The 12,517-nt window shown below is 46.7% G+C and overlaps 1 protein-coding gene and 1 long non-coding RNA gene across 4 annotated transcripts in view; both read right to left on the bottom strand.

Annotated features, from left to right (window-relative positions):
* GAB2 (GRB2 associated binding protein 2) overlaps positions 1 to 2,884 on the bottom strand; it is a 209,631-nt gene extending 206,747 nt beyond the window's left edge. For all 3 annotated transcript variants that reach the window (XM_054241862.2, XM_054241863.2, XM_035265325.3), the window contains exon 1: positions 2,760 to 2,884. Coding sequence is in view for 1 of the 3 variants with exons in the window: in XM_035265325.3 (XP_035121216.1) it covers positions 2,760 to 2,834 (75 nt within the window). In the remaining 2 variants the exon portion in view is untranslated. The remainder of the gene's footprint in view (positions 1 to 2,759) is intronic.
* A 6,933-nt stretch (positions 2,885 to 9,817) lies between these two features.
* On the bottom strand, positions 9,818 to 12,517 carry LOC144578103 (uncharacterized). The gene is made up of 3 exons (XR_013523221.1): positions 12,393 to 12,517; positions 10,094 to 10,160; positions 9,818 to 9,954 (listed from the first exon to the last, which is right to left on the bottom strand). It is a non-coding gene; the product is annotated as an uncharacterized LOC144578103 (long non-coding RNA).

Here is a 12,517-nt window from a genome sequence, read left to right as displayed (position 1 = left end):
CCCCCTTTACCCCTCAAATATAAGTTTTTTGTTTTTCTTTGAAAAGGAGTCTCATTCTGTCACCCAGGCTGAAGTGCAGTGGTGCAATCTTGGCTCAAACCTCCAACTTCCAGGTTCAAGCCATTCTCCTGTCTCAGCCTCCTGAGTAGCTGGGACTACACGTGCCCTTCACCATGCCCAGCTAATTTTTGTATTTATGGTAGAGATGGGGTTTCACCACATTGGCCAGGCTGGTCTCAAACTTCTGACCTCCAGTGATCCACCCGTCTTGGCCTCCCAAAGTCCTGGGATTACAAGCATGAGCCATTGCGCCCAGCCTTCAAGTCAAATCAGATTTTAAAACAATCGTTTTAAATAGTTATAACCTAGTTCATAAATCATTTTTTCACCTTATCTCATATTCTTGATGCATTCTTACAATCAGGATTTCTTAATCTACAATATAACATGCCTGTGATGTATACCAGAAAAATCAGCTACTGTGGGTAAATATACAGCAGTGGAGCTGAAAATACTTTCCAAGTTTGGTTCTAATGAACCTGGGCCTCCACTGAAATAAGCAAACTAGCAGAGTTTTAACTTACAACAGGATGCAAAAATTCTCAATACCCAAAAAGAAAAGTAGATGTAAAGGCCTACTGTTCCCCAGAAGCTTAGGGTTACACATATCAGCACAGTTTCAACTGGGGTGAAACAATTTCCACAGGGCAGAGGCTTCCAGTCATGTAAGTGAACATTAAACAACCAAGCCTACAAAAAGCTGTGACTTAAAGCTGTTAAATTCTGACACCTGATGGGCTGGAGGTGCATGAAAGATGGGAGAGGCTGAGGTCATCATATGACTCTAGATTCGTTCAAGCGGGTAAAAAGGTTCTTGACCCAAACGCCTTCGAAGGTGGTTATTTTGAACTAAAGTTGTTTGGGAACAAAAACACCCAAGAAATGGGTCATAAAGAGTCTGGGTGAGAGTTCAAGGAGTGATAAATCAAATGTGGATACAATGTCACACTGTTTGCAAATTGTTTCAAAAACAAGTTTCAAGTTTCTTTAGTGTTCAAATTTGAAAATTAAGGGTCATATTTTTTGCTGTGGACACTATGCCACTAGCTGATATGGCATCTATTTGTATAGGTAATTTTTGGAAGCTCTTTGGGACAAAGTTTCTAAAATATTTATAAAATTGTTAATAGTAAACGACTGTTCCTTAACTCTAATTAAAATATTCAACTTTGCTAATGAACTGATACAACCCTTAAGAGGAAAAAAGTTAATTTCTTAACAATTATACTTTGGCTACATAGACACCCCTAAAAATGAGCTTTCAAACTGAGATAAACAATTTACTGCTTCATCCCTCCTATAAATCCACATCCACTTTTAAAAGTCATGTGCTAAATCCTTAGATTTTTTTTTTCCCAGCAAAAATCTACGTAATCGCCTAATTTCATTGACACACACACTTGCACTCTGCAACAACAACACTTCCTTTGAAAAACAGAAAGTCACTTCCTCAGTCCAGAGGCCACAAGTCCCTTGATTCTGATCTGGGGGCCAAGACAGGAAATTCTGGTAGGCTTCTGCCTCTCCCCCCGTGGACAGACACTGGTGCAGCTGACAGAGGGCAGGGTCTATTCCGAGCTCCCTTGATGCACTGCAGCTGGAGGCAACGGCTCCCTTCCAGGCTGTGGGAGTGATCCCAGAGTCCGGCCCCACAGCCTGTTAAACAAGGGCATTTCATGGGAAGTGGAGAGGGAGCAGATGAGAGACCTTGAAGCCTTCCAGAAACCTTATCCCCATTTCCAAACTCGCGCGACTACCCCAGGACCATTTCGGCCAAACCTCAGTAACTGGCACCATCGTGTAGTTTGACCTCACCAAGGAAGGCATCCTTTAGGGAGAGGGTTAAAAAAGAGCCAGAACTCCACCGCTCGGCGCCACGCCGTGCTACCTCCCCTAGGCTGCCAGTTCCCCACCTAGAGGGAAGAGGCTGTGCCAGCGATGCCAGTAATCATTGTCCGTTGGCAACACCTGGCCGCGGAGAGTCTCGATCTCTCCTGAACCCAGACACTCAGGAGCTGCCCGGTCCCAAGCCCGGGCCAGCCACTGGGACTAAACTGCAGTGTCACACCGGGGTCGAGGGAGGCGCCTGTGAGAGACGAACCGAATAAAGGGACAGAAGGGGGACAAACAAATGAGTCACTTAATACAAGAGCTGCACATGCCGCTGACGCTGCCCGTGATGCAGCCGCGAACGAACGGAGGCAGGAGGCTGGGAGGGGCGGGAGGAGAAAGGGAAGGAGAGGGCGTGAGGCGCTCGCCCTTTGTAGGGCCGTCCGCGCGCCCCCAAAGCCTACGCCCCCCTTTCCCGCCCACTCCCCGACCCTGCGGGCTGAAGCTGCTAGCGGCTGCAGCGGTGCCCAGCCCCGGGAGTCAACTCTCTCGGTCTCCAGAAGCCACCAATACAAACTTCGGTACTATATTTAGTTTACGGGCAGGCCAGCTGGGGAAGCGCCGCCGCGCCCGCCAGGCTGAGCAGGAGCCGCAGCCTCAACCTGCCGCCCGCCCCGCCCCTCGGCGGCGCACCTGTGACAGGTGTGCAGGTGCCCCACAAGCCCCGGGCCGCTTCTCGCCCCGGCCTCCGCGGCCCCGGGCCCCAGCTCCCCAGCCTGCCGTCCCTCCGGGAGCCCCCCGCCCCTCCGCAGGCCCCGGGGCGCCCCCCGCCCGGCCGCCCGCCCCTCTGCGGCCGCTCCCGCACTCACATAGCGCCTCAACTTCTTCTCGGGGGGCGATTTCCTCAGCCAGCCGGTGCACACCACGTCGCCGCCACCGCTCATGCTGCTGGCCTGGTCCCGCCGCCTGGTCGTGCGGACGAGGGCGCGGGCTCGGGCAGCTGGGGCAGCGGCCGGCGGTGCGCAGCTCGCGGGAGGGCAGGGGCGGGGCCGGCGGCCTGGCGGGGACGAGGCGGCGCGGCGCGCGCCCGCTTCCCCGCCCCGAGCGCGCTCAGTCCGCACTCGCAGCCCGGCTGGGGGCGGGCGGCTGCAGTAGGAAGGCCGGCGCGCTCGCCACGCCCGCTCCCGCCGCGCCCCCGAGGCGGCCGCGCACGCGGACGCGGGGCTGGGGACCCGCGAGGACACAGTTGCCGCCGCCGCCGGCGCGCCCGGGAGTCTCGCTTTCTCCTGAGGCCTCAAGCCGCGGGCGCGGAGGCTGGGGAGGCGGCCGCGCCCCTGGCGCTAGCGGGTGTGAGGGGAAGGGAGGGCGCGCCCTCGATCGATTTTTCGCCGAATGTCGATGGGGAAGGGATCGGCGGGCTGCTCGCGTTTCCGATCTATTCCCGGAGTTTCAGATTTCCGCGGGTCAGGTTCCGGCTGAAAGGAGGGACCCCTTCCCAGCAAGAAGCTCCTTAACTCTGGCGCCCCTCGCCAGGAGGAGACGGACCTACTACGCGCCGGGAGCCTTTGCACTCGTGGCTTACAGGCTTGTCTTCAGAGTCGTTCCTATTTTACGGACAGCCTAAGGGCCAGGGCTCTTACAAAGCCGAGCCAAGTTTCTAATTCAGGTGTGTGGGGGAAGAGGGGACCCGCTCATTTGCTATTCAAAATGAGGGCGTGCCTCAATGGGATCAACCTGGGGCCCTCTCGTTGCGGGGAAACAAAGTCCAGCTGACTCCCTCCCACATTGCCTCTGGGAAAACACAGTTTAGTAGAGAAAATTCGCATGATTCGTAGAACGGAAGAAGCAAAACTAGTCATAGTGAATTGAAAGGCAAGGTCAAGCGTAGAACAACAAGAAATTGGGGTCAAAATTCCCCAGCGTTCCCGCTCATTGACACAGGCTATGAGACCTCTGTTTGTAAATACAATGATAGCCTCTTATTGCGCAGTGAGGGTTCCCAGATGTTCGTGGAAGCGCACAACCCCAGCACTTCAGCGGGTAGAAAAAAAATCTTTTGTATGAGCCCTTTTCTCATCACAAACTGCCTCTCCAAGCTGCATTAAAAGGCAGGTCTGGCCGGGTGCGGTGGCTCACGCCTGTAATCCTAACACTTTGGGAGACCAAGGTGGGTGGATCACCTGAGGTCAGGAGTTCGAGACCAGCCTGGTCAACATAGTGAAACCCTATCTTTACTAAAAATACAAAAATCAGCTGGGCGTGCCTGTAGTTCCAGCTGCTCAGGAGGCTGAGGCAGGAGAATCGCTTAAACCCGAGAGGCGGAGGTTGCAGTGAGCCAGGATAGTACCACTGTACTCCTGTCTGGGCGACACAGTGAGACTGTCTCAAAAAAAAAAAAAAAACAAAGGCAGGTCCTCCCTAACTTCTCTGAGAAGTTTTTTCAACGGGGAACCGTGCTTTGTGGACAGGTGAATTGGATAAGCAGCATCTTGCACTGCCCCACACAATCTTAGACTAAAGATGTTTTATTTTTTTCTGTCTGTGGCACTTAGTTGTTTCAAGCAGTTAGAACAACAGATCTTGGTTGGGTTGGGGAAGTTCACCCTCTTCAGTTTGGAAAAGCGAATCAATCTCCTACCACGTACTTAGTTCTTCTAGATACCCTGGGAGCTTTAGTGGTCAGTCCCCTGGATCTAACATTTCACTAACTTTCTTCAGTATCCAGTGTACTGCTGGATGGGAAGTAAAGCCAGAACTGTTAGACTGGGATCAGAGCTCCCTTAACCTTCCAATTTAGGGGTCCTTAAGTCACATATGAAGGGCCACTACCAGAATGATGGCCATTTTAACTTCTGGCTTCAGATACCTTACATCCCGGTAAGACAGAGTACTTAACGTCTGCCAAATCAATCAGGAGGTGGTGACTCCCAACCAAAATAAAGCCATTCTGACTTCATTCACATCTGAGTCATGGTGCCAAGTTCCAGGGATTGCAGAGTCGGAGAAATCTGCATGGTTTGGCTGCAGCTGAGGTTTGTGATGCAAGTCAGGCAGATGTATGCCCTATCTTCCCCCAGAAATCTTTTAGATATCTTTTGATAGGCCGGGTGTGGTGGCTCAAGCCTGTAATCCCAGCACTTTGGAAGGCCGAGGCGGGTGGATCACGAGGTCAAGAGCTCGAGACCATCCTGGTCAACATGGTGAAACCCCGTCTCTACTAAAAATACAAAAAATTAGATGGGCATGGTGGCGCGTGCCTGTAATCCCAGCTACTCAGGAGGCTGAGGTGGGAGAATTGCTTGAACCCAGGAGGCGGAGGTTGCGGTGAGCCGAGATTGCGCCATTGCACTCCAGCCTGGTTAACAAGAGCGAAACTCCGTCTCAAAAAGATAATAAAATAAAATATATCTTTTGATAGTTATATAATTCAAAACACAGACTGGACGACTGTTTAGCAAGAGTTAATTGGGGGTTAGGTCATATTCTGCCAGAAATTCTTTAAGGTCTTGTTTGTTTAGGAAAAGATGTTGTTATTTACAATTTCATGTGGAAATGGAAGTCTGCTGTTTCTTGTTTGGCCAGTGGCAGGAGGGACCTTGAAATATTAATACAACAGCCACCGGCTATTGGTTTCAGTGAGAGTTCTTTGAACACCTCCATCTTTCCCCAAAGGTTAAAAAGAAAGGGAATTTTTTTCTGTACTCTTCAGCTGGCTTCCCACCCTGCGTTCCTCTTGCTACCAATGCCTAGCTAGCATGGGCTCTGCATAGGAAGCAAGACAGCTGCTGAAGTCCCTGGCTGCACCCTGGAGTGGCTCAGTCTTTTGAGCCTGAGAGGCGTGCCAGGCCTGGAAACAGCCCTCGAACGGAACGTTCCTGTCTGGGCCTGTTTTTCTCTCTCTCTCTCTCTCTCTCTCTCTCTCTCTCTCTCTCTCTCTCTCTCTCTCTCTCTCTCGTGTGTGTGTGTGTTTAAATGCTCCCTGGTTTTTGCTGCGGGAAAAAAAAAGGGAAAACAAATCATTTGAATGATTTACACGAAGATAGGCGCCATCTATCGGAACCAGTTGGGGTGACAATCCATCACCCCCAAGCCCCGAGCGGACATGCATCACTAGCCCATAATTTAGACAATTTTGTTTAAAGACCACTGGTATTTCCTGGGGGAATTAATGGCCAGGTCCAAGAGTGCTTTGGGTCATTAATCCTATATTCTCATTAAATTCTCAGGAAATGACCATCTTATGAGGAAGGAGCACTGCAAAGATTAGAAATGTACACTGGGAGAGTATAGGTACCAATTTGGCTCCCGCTCCTGGCTTCCCCCACTCCCCACAAAGCCTTGGGTAGAAAAAGGTGCACGGTGGCTTTGAGTATCATTAGCAACAGCCTGCATCCGTGCCTGTTTGGGAATTGAGGATTTGTGGCCAGTGGCAGGTGCATGGCTGGTGGAATGCTCCCAGAAGCGGGCTGAAGGGCTGGAAGGAGAGCTGTCCTCAACTGCACACCAGACTGGTGTGATTAATACCACCCACACCAGGCGTGACATCAGTGATTGGACTGGGGGTGGGGATGGATGTTTGTGTGCTAGCCCTTCTTCTTTTTCTCTCCTTCAATTTAGTTGACAGGTTAATTTCAGAACTCAATGCTGCTTGCCAAGGTCAGTGTGACCAGCTGAGCCACCTCAACTGATGTCTTTCAGGACACTGGTCTCTCAGGCACATTAAGGTGCTTCTTTAACCCCTAGTTACTTTAGGCCCACATGGTTCCCTGTATCAAATTACTCTAACTTACTCAAGTCAACTCTGGGCATCTGGTTGAGGATGAGCTCTGGAAGTAGGATTGGGGTGTGGTTAAAGACCTAATTGGGTTTCCTCCCTGTCTGTGGCTAATAGTCTGAGAGTTACTTGACACTATACCCAGTGGGAAATGACCATCTTATGAGGAAGGAACACTGCAGAGACTAGAGAGTGGGAGACATTTTGAAAATAAACTTTCAGCTGGGCACAGTGGCTCATGCCTGTAATCCCAACACTTTGGGATGCTGAGGCAGGGGAATCACTTGAGGTCAGGAGTTTGAGACCAGCCTGGCCAACATGGTGAAACCCCAACTCTACTAAACATACAAAAATTAGCTGGGTGTGGTGGCATGTGCCTGTAATCCCAGCTACTTGGGAGGCTGAGGCAGGAGAACTGCTGGAACCTGGGAGGTGGAGGTTGCAGTGAGCCGAGATTGCACCATTGCACTCCAGCCTGGGCAACAAGAATAAGACTCTGTCACAAAAAAATAAATAAATGAAAGAAAATAAACTTTCTTAGAGAAAAGTTTGAGCAAGCCCATTTTCCTAATCTGTCCTTTGAAAATAACCAGAATCAGTGCTAATGGCTCTGTGGCAATTAGGCTCCCAAGACTTTGTTGCTGACACTGGTAAATCAGTTGTCATAATCTACTAAGAACAAAGACTGTCAAGATCCTTGAGAAAGTGCTGTAGTCTTCCAAACCACACTCTGCATGCTGGCTCCTCTTATTTGCTCTACAGAAAGAACTCCTACCTTGAATTAGATCTTGAACATAGGTCAAGACCTCTTTCCCTAAAATTGACTATCCCCTTTCCCACAAAATTGTTTACTCTTTTCTTGGTATCCACACTGCACTTATATAAATTGGATTATCACACTGTACTGCAAGTATTTCCTTGTCAAGGAACTGTGAGTTCCTTGAAGACAGGAATATGTTTTTCTCACTTTTTTTCTTTTAGTAGAGACAAGGTCTTGCTATGTTGCCCAGGCTAATCTTGAACTCCTGGACTCATGTGAGCTTCCTGCCTTGGCTTCCCAAAGTGCTGCTGGGATTACAGGCGTGAGCTACCACATCTGGCCTTTCCTCATTTTTGTATTCCCAGAGCTTCCCAGCATGGTACCAGCACACAAGAGATGCTCATTAAATGTTCATTGTGAGAACGATGGAAACAACCCTGAAAGGATGACAGGTGGGGGCTGTGGACCACAGGAACATCTAGAACTCCCTGATCCATACAAACTATAGAATAGTATCTGTGAAGGTACTTATAAGTAGCTGCAGTGGGTTTCTTTAAAATAAAAATTGTCAGGTAACATTGTATGTGTTTATTGTGTAAAACAAGATGCTTTGAAATATAAATATTTATAAAATACACACTGTGGGATGGTTAAATCTAGCTAATTAAAAAATGCATTACCTAATATAGTTATCATTTTTGTGGTAAGAACACTTAACATCCACTTTCTTGCATTGTGTTTAATTTCACAGCTATCTAATTCCAGAACATTTTCATCACCCCCAAAAGAAACTCCATATCCATTAGCAGCAACTCTCCATTCCCCCAATCCCATCCCCTGGCAACTGCTAACCTACTTTTTAATCTCTATTGATTTGCCAGTTCTAGACATTTCACACAACCAGAATCATACAATATGTGACCTTGTGTCTAACTTCTTTTGCTTTGTATAATTTTTTTTTTTGAGACGGAGTCTCAGTCACCAGGCTGGAGTGCAGTAGCGTGACCTCGGCTCACTGCAACCTCTGCCTCCCGGGTTCAAGCAGTTCTCCTGCCTCAGTCTTCCGAGTAGCTGGGACTACAGGTGTGCGCCACCACGCCCAGCTAATTTTTTTGTATTTTTAGTAGAAACGGGTTCCACCATGTTGGCCAGGATGGTCTTGATCTCTTGACCTCATGATCCGCCCGCCTCGGCCTCCCAAAGTGCTGAGATTACAGGCGTGAGTCACCCCGCCCGGCCAGTTTGTATAATGTTTTTAAAGATTCATCCAAGTTGAAGCACTTATTCGTTCTTCATTCCTTTTTAAGGATGAATAATCTTCCATTATATGAATACACCACATTTTATCCATTCATCAGTTGATGTACATTACAGTTGTTTCCACTTTTTGGCTATTAAGAATAATGCTATTGGGCCGGGCGCGGTGGCTCAAGCCTGTAATCCCAGCACTTTGGGAGGCCGAGGCGGGTGGATCACGAGGTCAAGAGATCGAGACCATCTTGGTCAACATGGTGAAACCCCGTCTCTAACTAAAAATACAAAAAATTATCTGGGCATGGTGGCGCGTGCCTGTAATCCCAGCTGCTCAGGAGGCTGAGGCAGGAGAATTGCCTGAACCCAGGAGGCGGAGGTTGCGGTGAGCCAAGACTGAGCCATTGCACTCCAGCCTGGGTAACAAGAGCAAAACTCCGTCTCAAAAAAAAAAAAAAAAAAAAAAGAATAATGCTATTGCGATCATTCCTGTACAAGCTTTTGTGTGGACACAGGTTTTCAATCTAGGTATCTATCTAGGCATGAAAATGCTGAGTCGTATGGTGACACTGTTTAACTTTTTAAGGAACTGCTGAAATTTTTTCCACAGTGGCTACACAGTTTTACATTCCCATCAGCAATGTGTGAGGGTTCCAATCTGTCCACATCTTTCCCAATACCTATTTCCCATTTTTTTGTTACAACTTATTTTTAATGATGTTACATTTTAACAGCCAACTTGCAAAATTCTTCACAATTGAACAGTTGATTCTCCTGGGTTGATATGAGCCAGCTCTAGCATACCACTGCATAAAGCCACCAAAGAAAATCCCACCACTTTCTCTCTACTCAGTTCGACTTCTTTTTGCTGGCAAAAGCAATACTCAACAGATTTGAATTTCCTTCTTCTTACATTCTTCCTTTAGAAAACTGAAACAAAAGATCTCAGGTTCCCTTCTCTTTGGTAATTGAGATGACTTTTGACTGCTGGAGAATCACATAATTTTCAGCTCCCACCAAGCACCCCAGCAGAACAGGGTGTTTCTCTCCTATATTTGTGTTGAGAAACAAAATTAAACCCAAAATGTATCTTCCTGACACCCAGATGTATCTTCCGGATGAGCTCTCAAGCAGTTGCTTCAACAGGGCAAACAGCTGTGGTCTGTTTCAACATAATTTGATGTAATCAGGGTTAATTCTGATGATGTAGTAACTCTGAAGACTGTTTTTTAACTGGATTATTGTTGGGTCAACAATCATGTGGCATTACATTTAGTGGCTGAAACAAAAGCCAGAATTAAAACAGCTTCCCCTCAGCCTCACCACCCCTTCTAAATGACAGCCTCACTAGGAATAGAAGTTAAGAGGCACATTTAACACAATTAACCAAAGAAGGAAAGCAGATGGAGTCAAATTACCTGCAAGCATCTCCAAGGTCCAGTGTCAACCTAGAATAAGAGCTGGAAACTTTGTTGTTTTCTTTTCCTAGAATGGTTAGAAAATATGTTGGCAGCAATCAGTATAATTTAATATTTTCATAACATTCTAGGAAAAAGCCCTGACATTTTCCTCTGAAACTTTCCTGAACCAGACAAATGATTTTAGCAGTTCATCGTTGCTCTGTATTTTCCATGCCTGTTTTCAAAATGATGATTTTAAGTGAACGCTAAATTCACGGTGTGGCATACCAGGGCTATGTGGTATACAAAGCCCAGCACACACTTGGCACTGTTTCTGAAGAGCAACGTCTTTGTCATAATTTCATCGACTTGGCCATCATTGTTTATGGTCAGTACAATTGCAGGGTCTGGGCTGCTCTACATGCATACAGACTTATTTAGTCTCTTCTAGTTTTTAGTTGTGGCTAGTCTGAAACACAACAAAAGCCCATGATAAAGGCCATTCTTAATACAGTTCTGGAAAGCAGAATCTTCAAAAATAGATGGTTTGGGAAGCCGCCAAATGTCTTGGTTCTTAAAATTTAAGTCCAGTTGTGTGGTTCCAAAAAAGGTCTGACTTGTGTCCAATTCCTCTGTAAATAAGCCTCTATTTATTTGCTTTCTGTTTTTGTGACTGAGACTATTAAGAAAGTTGAAAAGCAAAGAAGCCACTTACCCACCTACTGCAACTTATTTTATCAGAATTCCCCATCTAAGTAATTCCTGATTAACATATATTCTGGGATATGTAAATGTGATTACAAGGTAATGAGAATTAAAAAGTAATGAGAATTCCTTTTGTAAGTCACATAAGAACTTGACTTGTTTTAGTTGTCAAAGCAGATACCCGTTTCAAACTCACTCAAGATCAGATGGAGAATTTATTAATAAGAAAGTGAGTTATCGCCCATGGAACCCATGGAAAAGTTGAATAATCTGGCCTCAGAAAGAGCAGCCAGGGAATAAACATGGCAAAAACCAGGCATCCATTTTGTATGTGTCTCTCTCAGGCCATACAGTTTCTCATCTTAAACATTTTGCCTTCATTTCTTCCTCTTTGAAGACTGCTTTCTGTCTCTTGGAGTACATGGTTACCCTCTGTCCCCTAAGTTTATATGTTCCTGGCTCAAGCAACCTGTCCAGACACTCTACTGTCCTCAGCCCCAATTTCTAGAGAGACAATGAAACTGGTCTATTTGGGGTCTGGTGTCCACCCCCGAGACCAATCAGCAAACGAAGCTCTGGCCCCAGGATGTCTGTTAGGGACCTACTAGCCAGGACAAGGGTAGAGGAATTGCCAGAAAAAGGACAGGATAACTAAGTAGATACCTTGGAAGGTGTTTAATAGAGACATAAAAACCAATCTTGTTTCTTTCAGGACACACCTAGTATCTATCCCTTTAAATTAGGATTATACTTAGAAAAGCATGTTTCTTTCTAATCAAATACATGTTAATAGGGAATGGTTACTTATGTACATGTTAGTCAAGTCTCAGTAGGGATTTTCTGAGAACCTACTACTTCAAGTTCAGCATACAAATAACAAGACAAGACTAGGTTCTTCAGAATTTCAGGGTCTTTCTGGGGAGAGAAATAGGCAGATATTTATAGCAGTATTTGGGCAATGTTATAAAAGGGGTATGCTCAAAGGATTGTGGGAGCACTGAGAATTATGAACCAACTGTATGGGGACTGAAACTGTATGAGGTTAGGTTTTAATTAGTTTTGGGCACCCAACAGATAGGCACAGATAGACATAAGTTAACATTTGTTGAATTAATAACATAAAAGAGTAGCTACCTTCAATTGGAAGGCAATAAACTTTTCTAGATTAAGAGAGCGAAGTGGGGAAAACCACTAATGAAAATCTGGCAACTAAGTTCATTTGGGGTTAGCTTCTGAATTTCTTCTTTTATTTATTTATTTATTTATTTATTTATTTATTTATTTGTGAGACAGAGTTTCGCTCTTGTTACCCAGGCTGGAGTGCAATGGCGCGATCTCAGTTCACCGCAACCTCCGCCTCCTGGGTTCAGGCAATTCTCCTGCCTCAGCCTCCTGAGCAGCTGGGATTACAGGCACGCGCCACCATGCCCAGCTAATTTTTTTTTTGTATTTTTAGTAGAGACGGGGTTTCACCATGTTGACCAGGATGGTCTCGATCTCTTGACCTTGTGATCCACCCGCCTCAGCCTCCCAAAGTGCTGGGATTACAGGCTTGAGCCACAACACCCGGCCCATTTCTTCTCATTTAATACATTCATTCAACTATACTTACTGAGCATTTACTATGCACAGGCACAAGGCTAGGTGCTGGTGATATAACGATGAACAGCATAGAGATGTTCTTCAGAAGAAGTCCAAGTCACTGTATTCCAGAAGCAATGCCAGGAGAATGCCCTA

Source organism: Callithrix jacchus, chromosome 10, assembly GCF_049354715.1.
Source record: "Callithrix jacchus isolate 240 chromosome 10, calJac240_pri, whole genome shotgun sequence".
In the NCBI taxonomy this organism is placed as follows: Eukaryota; Metazoa; Chordata; class Mammalia; order Primates; family Cebidae; genus Callithrix; species Callithrix jacchus.
The sequence above is the reverse complement of the archived record's forward strand: the minus strand, read 5'-3'. Positions and strand labels throughout refer to the sequence as shown.